This window comes from Myxocyprinus asiaticus, chromosome 13, assembly GCF_019703515.2.
Source record: "Myxocyprinus asiaticus isolate MX2 ecotype Aquarium Trade chromosome 13, UBuf_Myxa_2, whole genome shotgun sequence".
NCBI lineage: Eukaryota > Metazoa > Chordata > Actinopteri > Cypriniformes > Catostomidae > Myxocyprinus > Myxocyprinus asiaticus.
This window is the reverse complement of record NC_059356.1, coordinates 30,308,250-30,332,244: the sequence shown is the minus strand read 5'-3', so window position 1 is coordinate 30,332,244 and position 23,995 is coordinate 30,308,250. Positions and strand designations below refer to the sequence as shown.

The 23,995-nt window shown below is 41.7% G+C and overlaps 1 protein-coding gene across 1 annotated transcript in view; it reads right to left on the bottom strand.

Moving 5' to 3' along the window:
* The window catches only part of LOC127450761 (SH3 and multiple ankyrin repeat domains protein 1-like), a 117,583-nt gene that overhangs the window by 12,507 nt on the left and 81,081 nt on the right, over positions 1 to 23,995 (bottom strand). The window contains exons 16-19 of the mRNA XM_051715100.1: positions 2,471 to 2,553; positions 2,152 to 2,276; positions 1,810 to 1,945; positions 714 to 794 (exon numbers count right to left, since the gene is read on the bottom strand). Of these exons, the coding sequence (XP_051571060.1) occupies positions 714 to 794; positions 1,810 to 1,945; positions 2,152 to 2,276; positions 2,471 to 2,553 (425 nt within the window). The remainder of the gene's footprint in view (positions 1 to 713; positions 795 to 1,809; positions 1,946 to 2,151; positions 2,277 to 2,470; positions 2,554 to 23,995) is intronic.

Below are 23,995 nucleotides of genomic sequence, written 5' to 3'. Positions count from 1 at the left end.
CATTAAGCAGTGTTGTTCTTGGTGGTGGGCTTTTGAAATGTTCTAGTCTGATTGCCCCGATGTTGTATAACACTGATTGCTAAACTAAATAATTTTAAGTGAAGGTGACACCATGAGCCAGCACATACTGTGCCTTTCTAGCAATGCCCACCACCTCCAGCGTTACTACAGCGACACGCACAACGCTCAGGAATCTGTTTCTCTGATAGCTAGAGGTGTGTGATCATCGAGACGTGGTTTACATTCAGGTTTAGGGTTAAAGCTAAGAAGGCTTGCAGGTGGAGGGTTGAGGGATAAGGTAGAGGGCAGGGATTGGGTTTTTTTTGGGGGGGGTTACCTGTAGTGGGGGTGCTGGTAGTGACAGTGTGGAACTTCTGAAAGAACAGTGAAATGCATTGAGACTCATTCACATTCTTAATGATGTCTCTCTCTTTCTATATGTCTGTCTCTCTCTCCTCCTTCCTCCTGCCATCCAGTTCAAACACTGCTCTCAATATTAGGCATTGTGATTTTCTACTTCATTTTAGTGTATCACTGTGAGTTTGCTTTCCAATACACTCACTTTCTTCCATCCCTCCCCCTTCAGACCGTCCAAACTAGTCCTTTGTCTCTTTTCTTTCTCATCTCTCCACTGCCCTCTCTCTCTAAACCTTCTGGTACTGTCCGCTAGTGTTTTTTTATATCATTTTATCTTTCTTTTCCTCATGTCTCACCCATCTCTTCCAGTTCTGATGTCATGGATTTGGAGCGTAGAGCAATAGCCGGTGTGCTCAGTCTCTTACTCTGCTGTGGGACTGTGGAGAGAGAGAGAGTGGCCACTGTGGTAACCATCATCATCTTCATCATTATTATAATTATGGTGGCATAACCCTGCTAAACAAAAACAGCTTAAACCTGATTTGCTGATCTTCGCTGCTCACCCAGCCTGGTTATGGCTGGTCTGGTTCGCTGGTTAGAGGGGTTTTGGGCACCAAAATCAGCTGGTTGACCAGCTAAACCAGCTGATCACTTCCTTGACCACTATGGGAGATCCAATGAAAATTCTTAACTGACCCAAGAGGAATCCAATTCCCTAAACTAATACTGGTATCCTAGTTACCCAGTAACTTACAACTCAGAATCCACTGAGAGGCTGACGGCATCCCATCTGCAGTCGATACACACTCAGTCCACAGTCCCAATGTATCCTGTACCTTGTATCCTGTACCAATACTTAATGACTTCAACCTAAACTAATGCTGCAGCAATAAATCAGTCAGACTCCATTTTATCTTTGTAGTTTATTTGCATACAGCCGGGGGTTCCATCAGACGCAGCTGTGGAACACATCCAAAGAAAAGTTAAACATAAGCTTAGATAGGTTGTTTTGTAATCACACCCATCTACTTGTTTACTTCATTCTGATCTAAGCCTATTACTAAAGTAAAAAGTCTGTGTTTAAGCAGATACCAAAAGTGGACTGTTCCTGTCTTTGTTAGTTAAATGTCAATGTAAAAAACAGCAACAAATCCAGCCATAGCTGCTCCCAGTTCCCCATATTCTTAGACATACATAATCTCCCAGACATTCTTGCTTCACAAAGTTAGACACATTACTTTTATAAAAATTTCCCGTTCTCTCATAATGTTCTCTCATGCTTAGCCCACAAAATTCTCTCACAGAGACCAGCTTGACCAGCTGAAGATCAGCTTGGACAGGCTGGAATACCAGCTGGACCAACTTAAACCAGCTAAGACTAGCAAACCAGCTTTGGATAGCTAAAGCAGTTTTTTTCCAGCAGGGAATGCCTAATGTTAATGTTAATCTTACTTTTCTTTCTGATCCCTTCCTCCATATCAGGATTCCGGGTAACCATGACAACCTTGACCATGAGGCTGTTACCGCCTTGCCTGATCATATTGACCACCTGCCTGTGCCCCACCTTTACCACATTCTGCCCATTCACCTGGAAAAAAGGAGAGAGATATGCAGAAAAGAACAAAGAGTGAAAAAAGAAAGACCAATATACAATAAGAGAAGATACAGTAGATAGGGAGATTAAGAGAAAGAAAGAGAGAGAACCTGATTAATGAGGACAATTCTAGAGAGACTTGAAGTATTGGTTGTCAGACAGTGATGCAAAGGGAAGAACAGACTAAAAGTTGCAGATACCTCAATAAGGAAGTCTCCCATCCGTAGACCAGCTCTCCAAGCCACTCCACCTTCGTCAACAGACTCAAGGTACTGCAGTGCTGGAAAGGCTGGGGTGGGAGTGAACTCTTCTATAGGGGTCTGAGCTACAATAACAGGACAATTATACAATCTGTACAAACTGTGGTTTTGCTGAGAGCATATGCATATCCAGAATGTTCTATTGAGGTTCACAACACATTGAAAATGCAATATTACAACACCATTAAAAAGTGATGACAGCGGATTAGTGCAACATATTCAAATGTTCAAATTCCAATTTAGAAATGTGCCCTCTTACCCTTGGCTCCTCTCAGCACAAAGCCAAAGCCCTCATTGTCTTTTTTCTGCAGGAGGACTGTCTTCTCCTTGATTATATAGTCACTGAGAGAGAGTTTGAAAGAAAGAAAGAAAGAAAGAAACCAGTGAAACGATTAGGGATAGTGAAACACATTAATGGAAGACAAAGCTAGCATACCATCAGAGGGCAACAGGGGGCAGAGATAGAGCGAATATGGTGGTTGTAGAGGAAGATAGAGAAAAAAAAGAGGAGAGGGAGAGAAACATCAGAGAACTAAATATCCCCACTGCATCAGGATAAGATTTAAATCCTGAACAAACTATTGTAAGTGAGGGAGGTGGTGAGGGGGAGGGTCACAGGCCAAAGGAGTACAGTGTATGAATGAATACATTACAGGATGACCTGTACCATCTGTCTGACTCCTTAAAGGTGAAGTGTGAAATTTCTTTAATGTAAAATACTGTCTTCTATCCCCTTTTAAATTGTAAAACCATTCGTAGGTTGATTTTCCCCAAAAGTGTAAATGCTGTGGCATTGTAACTTTTTTCAGCATTGCTCTGTTTATTTAAACGGTTCAACATAGTAACTTAGGCTCAACCAGTGGTGTGAGTTGAGGGCAGGACTACCTGTTTGACCAAACAATGGCTGGGTCTGAGTTTGTGTACTTTCAGAGCATGCATTTCATTTGATGAAGAATGTACTTTTCGACTGTAAAAAAGTATGTATTTTAGGTACAGTATGTAGGTAAGAAGTATGAATACAATTTATACATACTTTGTACGGGAATGTGGGCTATGTACCGTGAACCGAATATACGACATAGTAACAGCAACAGCGAATATAATCTACTCTGCATGGTTTTCTAAAACAAGTTAAATTTAAGCACAAGGAACAATTTTTTTTTGGTATGTATAGCACTTACAGTTTAAAAGTGCCAGCAAGCTCGCGGTTCCCAATTTAAAATTCAGCGTTTTGAATCTGATGTCTCCGGCGCTTCCATGGGATTATGGCATAGAAACGTTTCCAGTGGATGCACACCTCAGAATCTTGCTGGAAGTAGTAGGTCATCTGGGTATTTCTCGCCTACTGTTTTATGAATACTGAGGATTCAGACACCCTAATCCATTGACATGCTTTTGGCACACTATATAGTAGGGAAGTATGCATATTCGGATGTAGGTATTATTTCTGGAACGTTGCTCGGTGCCGTTAAAGGGATCATTCATGGCAAAAGGAAAATTTTGTACTCTTTTATTCACCCTCATGTTTTTCAAAACCCGTATGACTTTCTTTCGAGGAACACAAGAGATGTTAGGTAGAATTTCAGCCTCAGTCACCATTCATTTTCACTGCATCTTTTTTCCATTCAATGAAAGTGAATGGTTAAAGGATTATTCCGGGTTCAATACAAGTTAAGCTTAATGAAGTTAAGCTTAATAAAGTTAAACATAATGAATAAAAATGCATCATCTGACTGAAGTCTTGAAGTCTGTCCCAAATGCATGCTTTTATAACTCATATTCAGTGGTTTATCCCCATAGTACTTTTTAAGCGCAAAACGTGCTTCCCATTTCTACCCATTTTCCTCACACTGAACACATAATAAATCCAGCTTGACTGGATTGTGCGGAGCGATAAACAGCGCAGTACAGACCATAAAACTTGAATTAAACCGAGAATTTTCTAATTTGAAGCACTTTGGAGAATGTCAAACATCTCATAAGGCCAGATAGGCCCGACATTCTAAACAGCGCTGTAGAGGAAAAGACAAGAAAACATAAAGTTTGCCATTACTGTAGCCTGTAGCTAAATGATTAGCAATCCAAGGTCAAACCTGTGGAAATTCTTCTAAATGAAAAAATTAAATCAAGGGCTTTAAAGCCTGGACCTCTTTGAATTATGGGCCAAGCTATCAGTTGTTCACCTGTAAAATACATTCTCTTCCAATGCTCTCGTATGGGGAAAAATCTGGTTTTGTTTTCCGTCAGATAATCCAAGAGATGACTTGAATCAATATTTGAAATATAAAAAATCCTTGCTGGTTAAGCTAGTTAAAGGTGCACTGAATTGTAATTTTGAAATGTATGTATAAAAACATGAGCAGTCACATGAGATTTGGACTCCAGTCACAACAGTAACAGTTAATAAAAGCTGTTATTCTACATAAAAGGGTATCCTCATGGGGGCTGGCAAGAATACTACACACTTAATCTCAGTAACCACCCTGTTATTGGACACTTTCATTCTGGAATATATTAATCAAGGGGACTGTGAAAATTGAATTTCTGCATTGGCATCTATAACTGAAAACTACTGATTTTGAATGATGCTTCAGCCACGCCACTAGGTGTCACTGTAGGTCCAAGATGACGCAAACAAAAAAGGTATTTGCTGCTGATGAACAATGTTGGTCTTTTCAACAGGGTGTAGAGCATACAATCATTTTTCTCCTCTCATCAAAGAGAAAGTAGTTTGTTTGTTTCTGATCACTTAAGTGGTTATTGTGAGGGATCTGCTTGATTTAGATGTATCTTAATGTGTAAGTGCTATAAAAGCACTAACAAGAGAACTCAACAAAAAAGAATGGCAGGGGGCCAGTTTTAGAGAGACTTAGGCATAGTTGGCCCTGTCAGATCAGTGCTGGGTTCATGATGTTAAGGCCCTGTCCCAAATGGCGCACTTCATATAGACTTGTAATGTCATGGCCTTCATTTGTGCATTCCTGCGAAGTCCACGAGACAGTAGGGTGTCCCATTTGACATTTTAGCGCTCAGAAGGGTGCTCACGAACGCCCCCTTTGCACCCTCAATGCACCCTTCGGCTGAGCCCGCATCAGTGCGAGCTCCACAGTGGACTAATACCCAACAGTCCCTGCTGCTGACCTTTTGACCAATCACAGCGGACTTGAGTTTCCAAGCTGGAGAAAAAAACATGGCGGATGATGCAATGCCAATCGCGGATTAAATATTGATTTTAATAATAATTTTTTACCGAAGGTCAGTGACAGATCACTTGCTTTTCTTGTGTATATAGTTTCACAATTTAGTCTGATGTGTACAACTGGTTCAAAAATTCAGTTTTCCGATGTGGAATTACTTCTATTCAGTTCTTATTGTATAGTTTTTCTTGGGGAAGTTTAACATTCATAAAAGTAAGTAATCTAACACTAAACATTTGTTATTGTTGTTTCAAAGAGGATTTGAGAATTATTTTGAGTCTCAAAAATATCAAGACAGGAGAGAAAACATCCCTGCACATAGCTGTAGCTCGTACGATTCATTATATTTATTTATAGCTATGTTTGGGTCTAACAGTGATATTTATGCTACCTTCTTGTGCTAGCGGAATTATCTTACTTCCCTCTTCTGAAGTGATAATTACGAGTACGTCGTGTTCATGTGCTTTGTTGTCGGAAATAACAGGAAACATGTTTTAATCCAAGTTTATTTTCATTTCATCCATCGGCCAGTCTTAACAGAAGTTGGTGAGAAAAGGCACGTGCACAGTGCACTTTGTGCTAGCTCGTCTGTACTTCTGCACATTCAGTTGTGAGGCTGTTCATGCACCATGTAGTTTGTGTTCAGCTGCTCTACATGTGCACTGTGATGAGGAGGAGGGATTGGCCAGGCCGTGATGGAGCACGCCGGCACTGAATCAGCTGATCAGCGGGAGAGCGAGATAAGGGGCAGCCGGAGACGCCAGTTCGGGAGAGAGAGAGACGCACGCGGCTGCGTTGCATGTGTGTCTGTTTATGTTTGTTTAAGTTAATTTATGCATTAAAAGTTTACATTGATTGTTCAGCCAGTTCCCACCTCCTCCTTGCCCGTTCTTTACCTGTTACAGTGGTGCCGAAACCTGGGAGGGAGGAGGGATGCGCTGTCGTGGAGTCCTTGCCGCTGCCATCCTCCAGGGAGCAGCCGTGGCCGTCTGCCTGGGGATGGAGGGGTCGCTGCTGGCCGCCGAGAGCCAGGGCCATTTGCCGAGAAGGGGAGGAGAGGTTCTGTCTGCCAGGGGCCAGAGGACTCGCTGCTGTACGCCGGGGAGGAGCGAGCTGGTGTCTGCCAGAGGGCGGAGGAGAGGTTGAGGGAGAGGGCAATAGCGTGTCCGGTAGCCGGCGAGCAAGTTCTTCTCTCGCTCCTCTCTCTCTCTGTGAGTCTCCGCTCACCCTTTCCCTCTCCCCACGCCTCCCCTCGTCTCTCCTCCAGGTTCACAGGAGGGAGGGTGGAACAGCCGGAAGGGCAGCGTCTCCCCTCCAGAGATGGTGGGGAGTTAGACAGACCGGTGGCGCCCCGGCCTGAAACGGGCGGGGGAGGAGTGTAACGAGGAGGAGGGCATGGCTGGGCCATGATGGAGCACGACCAGCGCTGAATCAGCTGATCAGCAGGAAAGCAAGATAAGGGGCAGCCGGAGACACCGGTTCGGGAGAGAGAGAGATACACGCAGCCGCATTGCATGTGTGTCTGTTTATGTTTGTTTAAGTTAATTTATGCATTAAAAGTTTAAGTTGATTGTTCAGCCGGTTCCCACGTCATCCTTGCACATTCTTTACCTATTACATGCTCAAATTGTGGTAATGAATTAGGCCCTGTCCCAAATGGCACCTTAAGCCCTTGCGGTCCTCCTCAGAGTCCAGACTTTGGTGACGTAAGTAAGTGCAGTCTGATGGGGTGCTAGTCATCAAGTCCACGAGGGTGCATGAGTTATAAAAGCTTTTTTTAATACTATTTAATTAATTGGGTGGTAAATGGGTGAAAACCACCACGATTACAGTACTCATAATGTACCATAGTGACTTCACCAGCTCCTAACGTAACCTGCACGTGGTGCCACCTGTTAAGCTGAGCAACTATGTTGAATGATCAGGTCTTAACCCCGGTGTAGAAGACGGGTCAGCAAACAAATTAAGGAGGGGTAGCCTACTGAGTAGGTTGGGTGTGGAGCCAATCACCCTACCCTGTAAAACCATCAGTGATTCAAGAAACATTGGAACAACGAGAAACTAGATCAAACCCACCAACGATGACCCTTGGCTATCATAAACGGACATGAGTAGGAACATGGAATGTACAGACTTTGTTAGAGACTTCTCGACTCACTCAAGTTTGCAATGAGATGGAACGGTACGCAATTAAGTGCTTGGGTCTGAGCAAGGTGAGATGGAGGAACAGTGGCTCAATGACCGCAAGCACCGGGCATTTCTTCATGTACTTGGGTAACTTAAACGCATCTGAAAATAAAGTTGGAATCATCGTGGCTCCTGACATGAAAAACTCACTCTCGGAATGGAATCCAGTATCCAACCAGATAATCACTGCGAGGTTCCACTCTAAACTGAGGAACATTACAATCGTCCAGTGTTATGCACCAACTAACGCAGCTGAAGATGAGGTCAAGGACACCTTCTACGATCAACTAGAGGTCACACATGTTACCTGCAAAAAATCAGATAGCAAAATCATCCTTGGAGGCTTCAACACCATGGTCGGTTGTGACAATACCAACCTGACCCATGTGATGGGTAAGTGTGGCCTCCCTGGTGAGATCACAGACAATGGCAACAGATTGATCGATCTTTGCTCAAGCCAACAGCTGTACATTGGTACTACAAAATTCCCCTACAAGGACATCCATAAGTATACATGTCTCCGGATGGTAGAACAAGAAACCAAATTGATCACGTCCTAATAAGCAGAAATTTCCAAGACTCACTGATGGATGTAAGAACAAATCGCACGCAGATATCTACAGTGACCACAAATTACTGGTTTGAGTAAAGTTGGCTGCCATCCGGAAATGACCTTTGGCTGCCTGTTGGTTCAATGTGAGCAGGCTCAAAGAAACAAATGTAGCAGCTGAATTTTGCTCAAGGATGGACGAGCTACTTAAATGTCAGTGATTAGCAAACAACTGGGAACACACTGGGACATCATGCAGTACAGCGGCTGAACAAACTCTTGGCTTTGTGATGCAAGAAAAGAAGCCATGGATCCAGGATATCACATGGCAAAAAATTCAAGAACGCATAAGGTTGAAATGGCAGTTTGACCAGCTGAACTCCGAACAACAGCTACAATCTGAGCAGTACAACAGCACTGAGAGACAGATTAAGCGAATGGCCTGCCTTGATAAAAGCAAATTTATCAGTAACATTGCAGCGAATGCGGAGTATGCCTCAAGAAATGGGGATATGCGCAGTGTGTGCCAAGCTATTCGCCAACTTAGCAGCAGGAGTTTGAAGGTATGCCTGCTGTTGAAGAGCTCTGATGGTCACACACAACTAAAGAACAACAACTTGAGCACTGGAAAGAGCATTTCTCATCTATGCCTTCCAAGGCAAATTATTTGAGTCCTCTCCAACTTCAAACTAGACGCAATGCTCACCGAACAATCCGCACAGACCCTCTTGATCTGTGTGAAATGGAGTCTGCAATTTAGAAATTGAAGTGAACAAGGCCCCCGGCACTAACAACATCTCAGCCAAGCTGATTAAATGCAGACCCCACCATCTGAGGCTTACAGGCTTACACTAGGCCCTGCTAGTGAAGTTTGGACCATGAAGCAGGTACCGGAGCATTGGAAGATGGGTGTGATTGTGACAATCCCTAAGAAGGGAGAATTGATCGAATGTAAGAATTGGAGGGGCATAACATTGTTGAATACTATAGGGAAGCTGCTCGCCATTATTGTACACTACAGACTTATGCCTGCTCTCGACAAATTGCTGTGTCCTGAACAAGCTGGTTTTTGCAGAGAAAGATCTTGCTCTGACAAAGTCAGTAGCTTATGGATCATTGCTGAGCAATCAATTGAACAGGAATGCCATTTGGAGTGCACTGGAGAACCTAGGAGTTCCGGAAGACATCATTGCTATTATCCGCGAATTGTGTAAAGTCAGGTACTCGAGCAGAGAAAGTGAACTGTTTGAGATCCATAAAGGTGTAAGACAGGGGTGTGTGTTGTCACCCTTGCTATTCCTTATTGTGCTCGACAAAGTTATGAGCGCACTAATGCCGAGGCCCCTGATGGCATACAATGGCTATCGACATCTCGCTTCATGACCTCGGATATGCGGACGACAAATGTTTGATGGCTTATTCTTTCAAGTCCATCAAAGCTAAACTGGAACACCTTCAATTCAATGCAGCCAAAGTTGGACTGAAGCTTAACGTCAAGAAGACCAAACAGTTCCAGATAGGCACAAATGACACCCAGGCATTGCTCATAGATGGGGTAGTCATCAAAGACATTGAGGAATTCTGTTATCTCAGCTGCAAAGTGACCAAAAACAGTGGAACTGATGTTGACATTGGCAATCGTATATCAACAGAGCTCGCCAAGCCTATTTCGCGCTGATTAAGGTGTGGAAGTCATCTACCATATCCAAGAACTTGAAGCTTCATATCTTTGGTGCTTGTGTAGAGAGCGTGCTCCTGTATGGTTGTGAAACTTGGGGTATCACACAGCAGAACATCAAACGTTTGCAAGTGTTTGACAATAAATGCCTTCATCGTACAGTTGAAGTCAGAATTTTACATACACCATAGCCAAACACATTTAAACTCAGTTTTTCACAATTCCTGACATTTAATTGTAGAAAACATTCCCTGTCTTAGGTCAGTTAGGATCACTACATTATTTTAAGAATGTGAAATGTCAGCATAATAGTAGAGAGAATGATTTATTTCAGCTTTCATTTCTTTCATCACATTCCCAGTGGGTCAGAAGGTTACATACACTTTGTTAGTATTTGGTAGCATTGCCTTTAAATTGTTTAACTTGGGTCAAACATTTTGGGTAGCCTTCCACAAGCTTCTCACAATAAGTTGCTGGAATTTTGTCCCATTCCTCCAGACAGAACTGGTGTAACTGATTCAAGTTTGTAAGCATCCTTGCTCGCATATGCTTTTTCAGTTCTGCCCACAAATTTTCGGAAGCTACCACCCGCATGCTTCACATTGGGATGGTGCTCTTTGGCTTGCAAGCCTCACCCTTTTTCCTCCAAACTTAACGATGGTCACTACATTTTTATTTCATTAAACCAGAGGGCATTTCCCCAAAAAGTAAGATCTTTGTCCCCATGTGCACTTGCAAACTGTAGTCTGGCTTTTTTTTTTTTTTTTTGCAGTTTTGGAGCAGTGGCTTCTTCCTTGCTGAGCAGCCTTTCAGGTTATGTTGATATAGGACTCGTTTTACTGTGGATATAGATACTTGTCTAGTTTCCTCCAGCATCTTCACAAGGTCCTTTGCTGTTGTTCTGGGATTGATTTGCACTTTTAACACCAAACTACTTTCCTCTCCAGGAGAGGAGAAACCTAGGTGGCGATGGATTGGTCATGCCCTCAGTCGGCCTCTACAAGACATCAGTAGGACTAAGCTTGATCGGAACCCCCAAGGCAGTCGTAGACCTGGGCGACCAAGCAAAACATGGCGCAGAACGGTAACAAAAGAAGCCAAAGGCAATGGCAAAACATGGCGGCAAGTCAACACACTGGCGAACAACCATGAGGCATGTTGACATTGGACAGATGCTCTATGCTCCTCATAGGAGCCACGGCAAGCAAGTGATTTAATTAATTATTTAAAAAAACTACCCTCGGATTGGTAGATCCCTGCACGCTCTGCTTTTTTTTTTTTTTTTTTGGTCACTATGAGGACTTTTATTTTGCCTGGTCGTTCCCCATTAGTTTTTATTTATTATTATTATTATTATTATTATTATTATTACAGAACAATACACATACAAACCAGAGGCATCCACAAAACAACAAGGGTTTCAAAGACAATAAATAAATAAATAATAAATTAAATGAAAATTACAAAAAATAATAAGGACAGCAATTTAAAAACTTATTTTTCAGTTAAATTCAGTTCTTTAGCAAATGAAATAGTACATTTATATTTTTAATTATAAATACATTTAAGACATTCCATAAACAAAAAGAAATCAGATATAAAACCTCAAAGCATGGTTTAGATCAGGGGTACTCAATAGGCAGACTCCGGTCTGGATCCGGACTGAAGGACAATTCAATCCGGACCGAGATCTAAATCTTTGGGCTACTTATCTGACACCTGGCTAAGTGATTGTGTAGACATATGCGCGTGGAACGAGAATAAAGCGCACTCAGCACTAGAGAGAAATATTTTTCTCGAGAGCGGGAATAAAGCGCATCCAGCGCTACACATTTATTCCCGTGCTGAATGTGCTTTATTCCCGCTCCGCACACGTTGTCTCTCTCCCTGCTATAGAGGCAGCGTATAAAGCCTGAACTGTACTTAGTTGAAGCTGCAGTTATTTTAACAACAGTAGCAGAGACACCGCTACAGATACTGCCATCTTTCACATACTGCAGAAAATAGAAATTAAGCAAAGTGAAATTATCTTCATCTGTCTGATATGTGATTCAGATTCAGGTTCAGATTCAGAAGCCAGGTTTGTGTCAAGACAAATTAAAATGCCACCTTTAGACTATAACGTTTTATCCATCTAAATTTAGCTAATTAATCAGCATGTTAGCCTTTCATAATAAAAAAACAGATGTTTGTTCTAATTTTGTGAAAATTAATAAGAGATGTCATCATGGCATGTGTGGCAAGGAAAGCTTATTTATAGTTAAATTAAGCAAACAGTATTTTTATGCTTCACTGTTGTTATGTAAATTGTTTGTTTGTTTGTAGATTCTCACTTTAATAAAATATAAAAATGGTCCATTCAGACTTCTACATTTTTATTAATTTTCTCTCAGGAGACACCCTTGAACCCCCATACAGTATTTTGTATCTGTCAAAAGGCCTCCTATGTCCCATACATGTACACTGATCAGCCACAACATTAAAACCACCTGCCTAATATCGTGTAGGTCCCCCTCGTGCCGCCAAAACAGCTATGACTCATCGAGGCATGGACTCCACAAGACCTCTGATGGTGTCCTGTGGTATCTGGCACCAAGACGTTAGCAGCAGATCTTTTAAGTCCTGTAAGTTGCGAGGTGGGGCCTCCATGGATCAGACTTGTTGGTCCAGCACATCCCATAGATGCTCAATCGGATTGAGATCTGGGGAATTTGGAGGCCGAGTCAACACCTTGAACTCTTTGTCATGTTCCTCAAACCATTCCTGAACAATTTGTTTTATTTTACAAGTTTTCATATCTGTGCTGTGAGTGTAAATTTCAACTTACGTGTACACATATTTATTGTACAAGTTCTAAAATCCAAATATGCAAGCTCTCGATTTTTGCTACTGATTTACTTTCATGGAAAGCGCTGTATATTTTGCGGTGTAGATTGAAAAGAATAGGCTCATAAGAATCTTTTTGTATGTCACTGTATGTTTCGTGCTGCTGATTCAATAGCTGCGTTGCATTGCTGCTGAGTGGTAGCAGGAAACAGTGTCAGAGTATTTTACCATGGTGTTGCATCCACATCTGCAGAACAATGCACGTTCGAGTACTGTTAACGGACCCTTAAGTCATTTTTTTGAAAATCATTTGGTTCCATGTATTTTTTACTAAATACCCTCGGTTCCTGACACTAGTTTGTGGAGGGGCTGTGGAGGTGTGATAAGCATTTGCCTTGCACTGCTAGTTAGCCTTTGTGAGTGTGTGTGTGTATGTGCAGTGCCAGTCAGGTGAGAAATTGTTTGTACCATACTGTACCCACATGCTGATAGTCACACTGTACACTAGCTCAGCCCTCAACCCACTCCATCTGTTCATATGGCTCTCTCTCTCTCTCTTTCTCCTCTCTCTATCTCTCCCGTTCTGTATATCTCTCTCTTTGAATGCTTTAGAACTTCATTCTCCATCTAAACCAGTAACTGAACGTCAAATTTAAAAGCTTTCTTTGAACCTCTTAAGGAACACAACCCCGAGGCCGGGGTCACTCATATCTCCCTCTTAACTCTCTCTCTGACTCCTCTGTGTTTCACCTCCTACCCCGCTTTCTATCTCAGTCCTCTCTTCTCTCTAACAGTCCATCCACACTCCTCCTCACATATCTTCCACTGCGCCTGCACAGAGGGATGCCAATGGTGGCCATTCTCCATATCACCCACTCATCTCTGCCCAGATAGAAAGCAAGCCAGGAATGAATTGATGTGCGGCAGAAAGCGATGGTCTTGCTTTAAGTTGGCACTCCCTTCTTAAAGTTACAGACATTTCACATCACGCTAACCCTCTCTGCCATACATCTCTCTGTCCTTCTCTCCCTCTCTTTAATTTTAGCACTCTCTCTCCGTATGTGAGCACTAGGTCTGTCCTATGAGGTGATGCAGACACAGTTTTTACAGAACCCACATCAGTACATACGTTAAGCCTACGCAGCAAGCTTCTACACTGATACCAAAGACAATACACAATAACGGAGAGGTTACACCATCTTCAGAGTGACAAACCAACGCCCAGTCCAACAGTAACAGACCTGAAATGGGATCTTAAACCATCCTAAGCAGGCCTCTTGCAGGTCTTTGCTCGTTTGAGCCGATTTAGCTGGTCTTCCAACCTTGCGAAGCTGGTTTACAGCTGGTTTAGCTGGTTGAGCAGCAAATCTACCAGTCTGGGCAGCTGACAAGTGCTCCAAAACCCTCTTAAAACAGCAAAACCGAGCTTGCACCCACAGTAACACACCACACAATGAAGAATGAGCTATTAGAGGATGTGTCGAACTTAACCAAGAGTTTCACACCAAAAAATCATAACATACAGTGATAGAGCTCCCAGCACAAAAATAATATCCCATATATGATAAAAATAAGTGCACAGCAAGTCAAGCCTTGTGCCGCAAAGCAAACTGTCAGACAGTGCAACACAATACACTGTACAAAATTAGCCCAACATCAAACTGCACACACTCCACAATGAAACATGCAAAACTGCAGAAGGGATCCGAGAAACATGAAAGGTCCCCTTGTGAACAGCCCTTCTTCATTCATTCAATGTACATATCATGCACATGCAAATCACACATGCAAGCACATACTAGTGCAGCCCAAAAGCAACAATCCCTTTCACTGTAGCTAACTCCTCTACTTTCCTCTAAATCAGCAGCTAATAGAGCCCAGCACATTCTTTCTCCGTCCCACACACACACACACACAGAGAAACACACACTGCTTTAGCATTCTGTCCATCAGAGCAGCGGTGTATCAGTAGAGATTTGGCTGGAGGCAGACATTGTATTCTGCAACCATTAACAGAGACACAGCAGCTGTGATTCAAACACACGCACACACATGCAGTAGTGGAGACGCTCTACACTGGCTAATGCACCCGGGCTGCGTGAGCAGCGCACTCTCTTCCACACATAAGACACGCACACGTCCAAACGTGCACATACACACACACGCATTGCAACACATCCCTGCCCGTCGATCCACTCCATCACTCTGGCTTTCCACAGCCATGTCCGTACACACATGCAGTGCTCTCTCTGCCCACCTCCCCCCTTCCTCCTCCCTTCATCTTTGAGAAAAACATGAAAACAGCCAGTACCTGTAAATGAACCAGACGCTGCGATTCATAGGGCCTAGCGACGGCCAGGACGACGAGAGAGAGAGGGAGAGAGAGAGATCCTCCTCTCCGCATCCTCCCATCGCCATTTCCCCCCCCCTCCTCCTCCTCCTCCTCCTCCACCTCCTCCTACTGCTGCTCCTCTACCAGCCAGAGAACAGCGAGCGAGAGCCGCGCGAGGGGAGGAGAGGAGGAGAGAGAGATGGGGAGAGTGAGAGCGAGGGCCTAGCTCTCCCAACCCTTTCATACTTAAGATGGAGAGAGAGAGAGTGAGGGCAAGAGAGAGAGATGGTTCACTGTGACTGCGACAGAGGAGGAGGGAGAGTGAGTGAGGCAATGTGAAATAGAGGGAGGGAGGGTGAGATTGAGGGACAGTGAGAGAGAATGTGTGGTTGGAAGACATGGATTAGCATGAAAAAGAGGAGAGAAATGATGTAATTTTTTTGTCTTGGGGTGACCGAGTTTGTTTGCTGATTAGCTAATGCATGCATTGAATGTAAAGAGCACTACATACAAACACACACACACACATGTATTAACACACACCTGCTGCAGTACGGGAAATCATAACATTTGGAGGATGCAATTTAAATGCCAAGCACCGATTCCACTAGGGTAAGTTCATACACTCATCTATCTAACTGTCTCTCTCCTTCAGTCATCTCTCTCTTGCACACATCAGCTTTTCTTCTGAGTGAGTTTACAAGAGCAAGGGCTTCTCCAGTCACTGTTTACCCATTCATTAAATTGGCAGCATGTTTGAGAGGTAGAGAGAGAAAGAGAGAACAGTGTAAGCCCTTACCAGCTTCTGAATGAACTTTTGTGTTTCATTGTCAGATTTGTGGAATTTTCAATACCGTTGCCTCTGGTCACACCTGATTCACAATCTTCAGATTTGTTTTACACTCTTTGACACATAATGCAGCAGTTTGGGGCAATTCAACATCTGAATTGTCTGTCATTTCGCCTCTGCTGAGCGTAGAGTTTATCGTTTAGGCTTTTAAACAGAGTATTAGATTGTTTTGAAGGGAATGCAACATCCATTACACTAAATCTAGTGATGCAAGTATTTTTGTTATATTTGTATGGACTTTAGTATATACTTTTGTTTGAAAATGCTTTACGTAACTGTATATTTTGCACATATTTTCATGGATAGGTGACTCTACTAGTCTGAAATATCATCTGTAATTCATGCTTGGATTTATACTTGGAATTGTCTTGTCTCTTTCTTTGGAACAAATTCTTAATACCTTTGCAAACACTATGCAATCATGCTGAGTTATACATAAAACACGTATTCTTATATTGCATTACAGAGTTTAAGGAGATTAAAGGGATAGCACCTGGTGGTAATAGGGGTGGAGACATTTTTATTCAGAGCATTTGATTGGACAGATTTTTTTTTTTACTGCCATACAGTCATCAAAAGTTTTGGTCTGTGTTCATTTTGTCAACTTTTAGGAGTACACAAGCATAAAGATGGCTTCAAAGCTAACAGACATAGACTAAAACCACACAACTCCAACTTTAAAACCCATTTATATCAGTGCTTCTGTTTCTGCAATAAAAATCCTGATATTATGCCTGTTATGTTCCATAATTTATTGTAAAATAACAGTAGTTACAGTAAAACTGAGGCAGGAATGTAAGGGATTTTTTTTTTTTTTGTCTTAATAAAATTATTAAGATAACAACTAATACACAAAGTTAATGCAAAAAACACCAAAAAATTTGAGCAAAGTGTTTGTATGACTGATTTGTAATTAATAATTTACATAATTATAATAATATACACTGGTGGCCAAAAGTTTGGAATAATGTACAGATTTTGTTGTTTTGGAAGGCAATTGGTACTTTAATTCACCGAAGTGGCATTCAGCTGATCACAAAGTATAGTCAGGACATTACTGATGTAAAAAACAGCACCATCACTATTTGAAAAAAGTCTTTTTGATCAAATCTAGACAGGCCCCATTTCCAGCAGCCATCACTCCAACACCTTATCCTTGAATAATCATGCTAAATTGCTAATTTGGTAGTAGAAAATCACTTGCCATTATATCAAACACAGCTGAAAACTATTTGGTTCGTTAAATGAAGCTTAACATTGTCCTTGTGTTTGTTTTTGAGTTGCCACAGTATGCAATAGACTGGCATGTCTTAAGGTCAATATTAGGTCAAAAATGGCAAAAAAGAAACAGCTTTCTCTAGAAACTCATCAGTCAATCATTGTTTTGAGGAATGAAGGCTATACAATGCTTGAAATTGACAAAAAACTGAAGATTTCATACAAAGGTGTACACTACAGTCTTCAAAGACGAAGGACAACTGGCTCTAACAAGGACAGAAAGAGATGCTGAAGGCCAGATGTACAACTAAACAAGAGGATAAGTACATCATGTGAACATGTCCTCAGCTGACAGCTTCATTGAATTCTACCCGCTCAACACCAGTTTCATGTACAACAGTAAAGAGAAGACTTGGATGCAGGCCTTATGGGAAGAACTGCAAAAAAAAGCCACTTTTGAAACAGAAAATCAAAAATAAAAGGTTAGAGTGGCAAAGAAACACAGACATTGGACAACAGATAATTGGAAAAGAGTGTTATGGCTCTTAACCCCATTGAGCATTTGTGGGATCAGCTAGACTGTAAGGTGTGTGAGAAGTCCCCGACAAGACAGCCACATCTATAGCAAATGCTACAGGAAGTGTGGGGTGAAATGTCACCTGAGTATCTGGACAAACTGACAGCTAGAATGCCAAGGATCTGCAAAGCTGTCATTGCTGCACATGGAGGATTTTTGATGAGAACTCTTTAAAGTAGTTTAAGAAGTTCTGAACATTTTTTTCAAATTGTAATAGTAAATTTTCACGATATTAATGTCCTGACTATACATTGTGATCAGTTGAATGCCACTTTGGTGAATAAAAGTACCAATTTCTTTCCATAAGAGCAAAATCTGTACATTATTACAAACTTTTGGCCACCAGTGTATAATTAACTGTTAAAAACGCATTGACTTCTTAATGATGTCTATGTTTGTAATGGTGAGAAAATCTCATCATGTTAATCAGACTAATAAGTAGGCCAGGTGTCGGCGACATTAGGCATGCATGCCAATGGAGGGGTAATCATTGGCACAACTTAAAGGAATGTTCCGGGTTCAATACAAGTTAAGCTCAATCGATTGTGGCATAATGCTGATTACCACAAAAAAAAAAAAAAAAAAATTGGACTCGTCTCTCCTTTCTTTAAAAAAAGCAAAAATCAAAGTTACTGTGAGGCACTTACAATAGAAGTGAATGGGGACAATGAAAGTGAATATGGCCAATTTTTGAAGAACACAGAAATGTGAAGCTTATAATTTTATAAAAGCACTTGCATTAATTGTTCTGTGAAAACTTGTGTATTATTAGAGCTGTAAAGTAGTTTAAATTGTCATTTTAACAGTCGTTTTAGGGTTTTAGGGTTTATTGACATTACATTGTCATGGTAACAAAGTTGTAAAATTGGCTATAACTTTACACAGAAAAAGTTAGTAAGTGATTTTGTCACACTAAAATCATGATTACACGCATATTGTTTATGTCTTATGGCTATACTTTTGAAACCTATTATTTTAATATTCAAAAATTGGCTCCCATTCACTTCCATTGTAAGTGCCTCTCTGTAACCTCAATTTTTGCCCTTTTTAAAGAAGGAATGAGTCTAAATTAATTTTTGTGGTAATCAACATTATGCCACAAATGCTGTTGATTGAGCTTAACTTGTATTGAAATCGGAATATTCCTTTAAAGGTGAGAAGAGCAAAAGAGATAGTATTAATCTCACAGGCCACTAAATAGCACCAAATCGTGGTTGATATGGCTCAGTGATTTACAAGATAAATAAAAAATGGCACTTCATGTCAAAAAGATTACTGACCCCTGAAGTAGACAAATTGTCTACATTCCCACAGTCAGTGTTTGGGACTGACAACCGTATTTACTAACAATTACCATGAATAACACTGCGCTGTAGCCATTGTGACAGTGAGTACATTTTGAAGATGGTAACTTCCAAAACACCAGAAAGTTTTAGCACTATTGGCACAAACTTGTTTAATAAACTAATAAAATGTTTCTTTATGTTTAATAATAAAAGTAGAGCAGAGCATTTGGGTCCTGCCCAGATCACAAAACTAGTGGGAGCAGCTCCGGTGGAAGACAATAGTCGCTTTCACACATACAGCCTTTTCCAGAAAATTACCTGCAAATTTTCAAATTAGAGGTAATGTATGAACACACCCTGTTCGAAAATACTGGTAGATTTTGCACTGTCTATTTCCCTGAATGAGAAGTTGTAACAATTTATTTCAATTTCGGTTGAAAAGTGCCCTCACGCTCCCTCTTTCTCTTTCGCAATCATCTCACCCACACACACTGACACTGACCCACATACATGCGGGAACACACACACACACACACACACACACACACACACACACACACACACACACACACACACACTTTTGTTTCACTATATAAGTGAGGACATCTCATAGACTTCCATTGATTTCATAGCAGGCTAATGATATTTTCTATTCCCTAACCCTACCACTAAACCTAACCCTCACAGAAACCTGTGCACATCAGCTAAACATGATTTGGCTGATTTATGAGCCTTTTTTCACTATATTAGTGAGGACATTTTAAAAAATTTGGCAATCACAAATATAGTGAAACTTGTACACACACACACACACACACACACACACACACACACATGTTGGTGCAGCTATCATTACGAGGACTCTCCATAGACATAATGCTTTTTATACTGTACGAACTATAGATTCTATCCACTAACCCTAAAAATAACCCTCACAAAAAAACTTTCTGCATTTTTACATTTTCAATAAAACATAGTTTAGTATGTTTTATAAACAATTTGAATTATGGGGACACTAGAAATGTCCTCATAAACCACATTTATGGCATAATACCCTTGCAATTACCAGTTTGTAACCTACAAAAAAATGTCCTCGTAAACCACTTAAACCTGCCCACACACACACACACACACACACACACACAGACCTAAACGCACCTCGTGACTTGATCAATACAGTTTCTATATTATCTGAAATATCTGTGGAAAGCACCCTCGTGCTCCCCCTCCCCCTCTCTTTTACTCTCACACACACGTGGACACATATATATGTGTATTACACAAACAGAGCCGTCATGTCAGCACACACCTGCATCTCAGTGGCCTTGAAAACAACAGAAAAGCTATATAAAAAATGCCGACACTCACTGCTGCTGAGAAGTGCTTAAACTTCCAACTTGCCGATTTTGAAGCAATGTTAGTTCTGACGAGAGCTGCAACAATTAAAGGTAATCCCACAAAGGATCTCTCCCAATTTGTGAATTTCTCTCTTTCGATCACTCAACAGAAACTCACACACAAACTCACACACACACATGCACAAACGCACTACCTTATTACTCCAGTAAGTGCTCCAGTAAAGCAGCACAAGCCTCTGTTGCTAGTTCTTAAGTGACGTTTTCGAACAAGCAATGAAGGCTCGGACTGTGTTAAAACAAGACGTCGAATCCGTGGTGAAAGAAAGTAGTTCCACTCACAAGAGCGTTTTTGGGAAGAAAACCAGAAAATGTCTTGAGATAAAACCCTGAACGATGTCTTAAGGTGTGGTAACCATGGTATAAGCAGACAAATTGACTGTAACGGCCACTCCGCTGTGCATCGTGGCCGCATTACCACCTCGGGTGTGCATTATTTTTCAATAATTTAATGGGCTGGAGTCAATTAATCCTTACTTATTCCATTCGGATATAAAAAAATATTTGATATTTTAGAGCAGACTGTAGAGAAAATCTTGTGGTGCATGATGCTCCACAGCTCAAATATGAAGTCATATGCTAAGCAGCCAATGGAAATCAACCATGTGATCACAACACTCACTGGATCACAAAGAAATGGAGATGGCAGCAAAGGTCTACGTCTTCCCATCCAAGATTGATCCCAAATGCGCTCGGCCAGTTTACTTTGAGACTGGGAAAAGAGAAGCAGCAACATCGAAGTTAGTGCTCCCGTACGTCCATGTTTGTTTACATCTGTGATGTGTCTCATAGAATGGGGGTGTGTGTTTTCATTTGAGATTGTGATCGGTACGACTTGGCAGCCGGAGTATTAACAGTCGATGTTCATTTGGTGCTGATGTGTGAATGGTCACAAAACGGAAAAAAGACAGAAACCGTGGCATGTGTCAATAGCAGATATGGTACATTTACCAGTAAAGACAATCCAACGATTTTACTGCAATTTACCAGGTAACACATGTGAAATGGGCTAATGTCTGGATCTGAAACCTCTAGATGACACACAGCTTATTTCTCCATCTCTGTGAGTCCCCAGAACACAAGACAAGTGTTTATGCAGAATAGCTATGGCATTGTACAGCATGACAAACAACTACTAAGTTGTCCAGTGTGGTTAACTTCATGCAGCACAGGTAAACCAGTTCTGAAAATTTACAGAAGTCAGTTCTGTCATAGAATGCAGTTAGCACTCTTGTTTGAGAATGTAACTATTTGGGACTCTAAAACAACACTGACAACTGTATTCTGCTGCTTTGTGAACATAGCCAATGTGAGTGCTCACAAACAGGCAGAATCTTCTTACTAACTTAAGGTATGTGATGGCATTGCTCTTGTGGTGTATTTTTTGTCCTGTGTACCTGTTGATCTCTTCCTGTTTGTGTACCATGGCAGATGTATACACTTCCACACCCATCTGCTTCCTCTTCTGCCTTCTGTCCATCTGACCTACGTTCCTTCTTCTTCCTCTGCCTGTCCTCCCACATCTTTCACACTCAGTCCTCACTTTTGTCCTTGTCTACACTTCTTATCTTTATCTCACCCCTTCACCCCCCCCCTTTTTCCTGTAATGACCCTATGTGAACCCTAAAATAAAGACAAAAATATCTTTCACACAAATTCTGTCTTTTTCTACCACACACAAGCACACAGTGCGTATTGGACAACACATGCACAAGAAGGTAGTGAAAGAGACCCCTCCCCCTCACCCAGCCACCTCCCCCTTCCTTCAACAATGTCTGTAAACAAAGCGGAACCTATGAATGAAGGAGGAGAGGGAGCAAGGGAACCGAAAAAGAGGGAGACGCAGCAGCACATCTCTGAGGGAGGAGAGAGAATAGATCAAGGATGTGCCAGAGAAACCCAGGAAGACAAAAGAAGAGGAATGGAGAGAGGAAGAGAGTGTTAAAGAGGAGAGAAAGCAAGAACTCACATCATCTCAGTCAAGCCTCTTTCGACGGGTGTCGATGTTGCTCCTCTGCCCGAGTCCTCTTTCCCTCCCCCTCCGTCTCCCTCTACCTCCTTTGCTCTATCTCTCTTCTTCTCATTCTATGGCACTGCTGTTTCCAGAATTCACTGCTTTATTCTTCCTCTTTCAGTAACTCTCACACTCTTTCTATTCTCCAGCATGGTAGACTACACCATACCGCTGTTCTTTCAGAGCATGTGTGAGATGGAGAGAGAGAGAGAGAGAGGAAGGGAGAGAGGTTGAGAGAGAAAAGCAGCAGGAGAGAGGGGGCAAGGAAGTGTGGATAGTGGCAGAAGGCATATGTGTGCCTGTGCAGTACGTACAGTATTTGTATGTGTGTGCACTCTCGAATTTGTATCAATGCCAGAAAACTTGCTTGCCTAGTATGTTTTCTGTGTAAGACTGCACCACCTGGTGTGTTCATGCTTTGACACAGCATATGTATGATTCCTTTAGTGAACTTTTGCCTGCAATGAATGAGAGTATGTCCTTGACCCTATTTTACAGACCACTGCTCTATAAAGAGATCACGTGCGTGTGGAAGGGATTGAGAGACTGCCGCAGGGTGCGAAGGGACAGAGAAACTGGAATTGTGGGTAAGATTATGACACAAGGGAGCGTACATGGACAGAAAGAACAGAGGAAAGAGGAGGAAGATGCAGAGAGAGAAGGTTTCCATTTAAAATGACTCACCAAGGGAAGGACAGCGATGTACATGAAAAGGCAATGCCAAAGGGGACGTTGTAATGTACGGGGATCAGAAAAAATGGGGCTGAGATGAGAAAAGAAGAACTGAGGGGTTATTTAAGAGGAAGAGAGACATGCAGTTCTGTTCTCAAAGCAAAGGATTTTATGACTGTCTCAAGGAACTTTAAAGAATAAATGCATGGAGCTGCGGCCTTTCGGTTACAATTGCATGAAACACATTGACCTGTGGTGCTTAAATGGGCCAAATTAGTTTAAATGCGCCTCGCAAAACATTTCCTCTTCGATCCTATTCTGCGTCTCCCCATTAATTCCTGTTCTCTACTTGGTTTCTCTATACTGCTCTACTGTCCTCTAAAGTAAAGCTGGTGTGTTTAATTTTTGTGTAACACTGTGATTCTGTTGTGCTTTTTAAAACAGCCCTATTTGATTGAGCGGCCCATCCAGCCAGGCACAGCAACACTGGCTAGACCAATGGTGTGAGTTTGGGGCGGGACAATCTGTTTGTACAACCAATGAAATACAGGGGGAGTTTTCTGGTATGTGCTTTAAACAGTGATTATTTTTGCAATTTCTTTTAGTGATGTTAATGCCGTAGAAATTACACACTTCAGCTATATAGTGGGAAAAGGCCAAAAAACAACAACAACAAAACAGCATCCTAAAATTTTAAACCACAGTTAATTATGAAAGTCTGCACATCAACGCTACCATTCAGCACTTCTCATCCGGTGTGTGACCGGTGTTAGAGCGTCATTTTAGGGTCTATATAGGTCTGATAAGGACATTTTCTGGTTCCTTCCTGTGTATCCTGAACTCCAAACTTCAGACTACTCATATTACCCCATCTCATCATTTAACTTTTTTGTTTGTCCACCCAACCATTCATCCACTCATCCATACATTCCTTCATTTATTCCTCTCTTTATCTCTCTCTCTCTCTTGCTCTTCCTCTTTA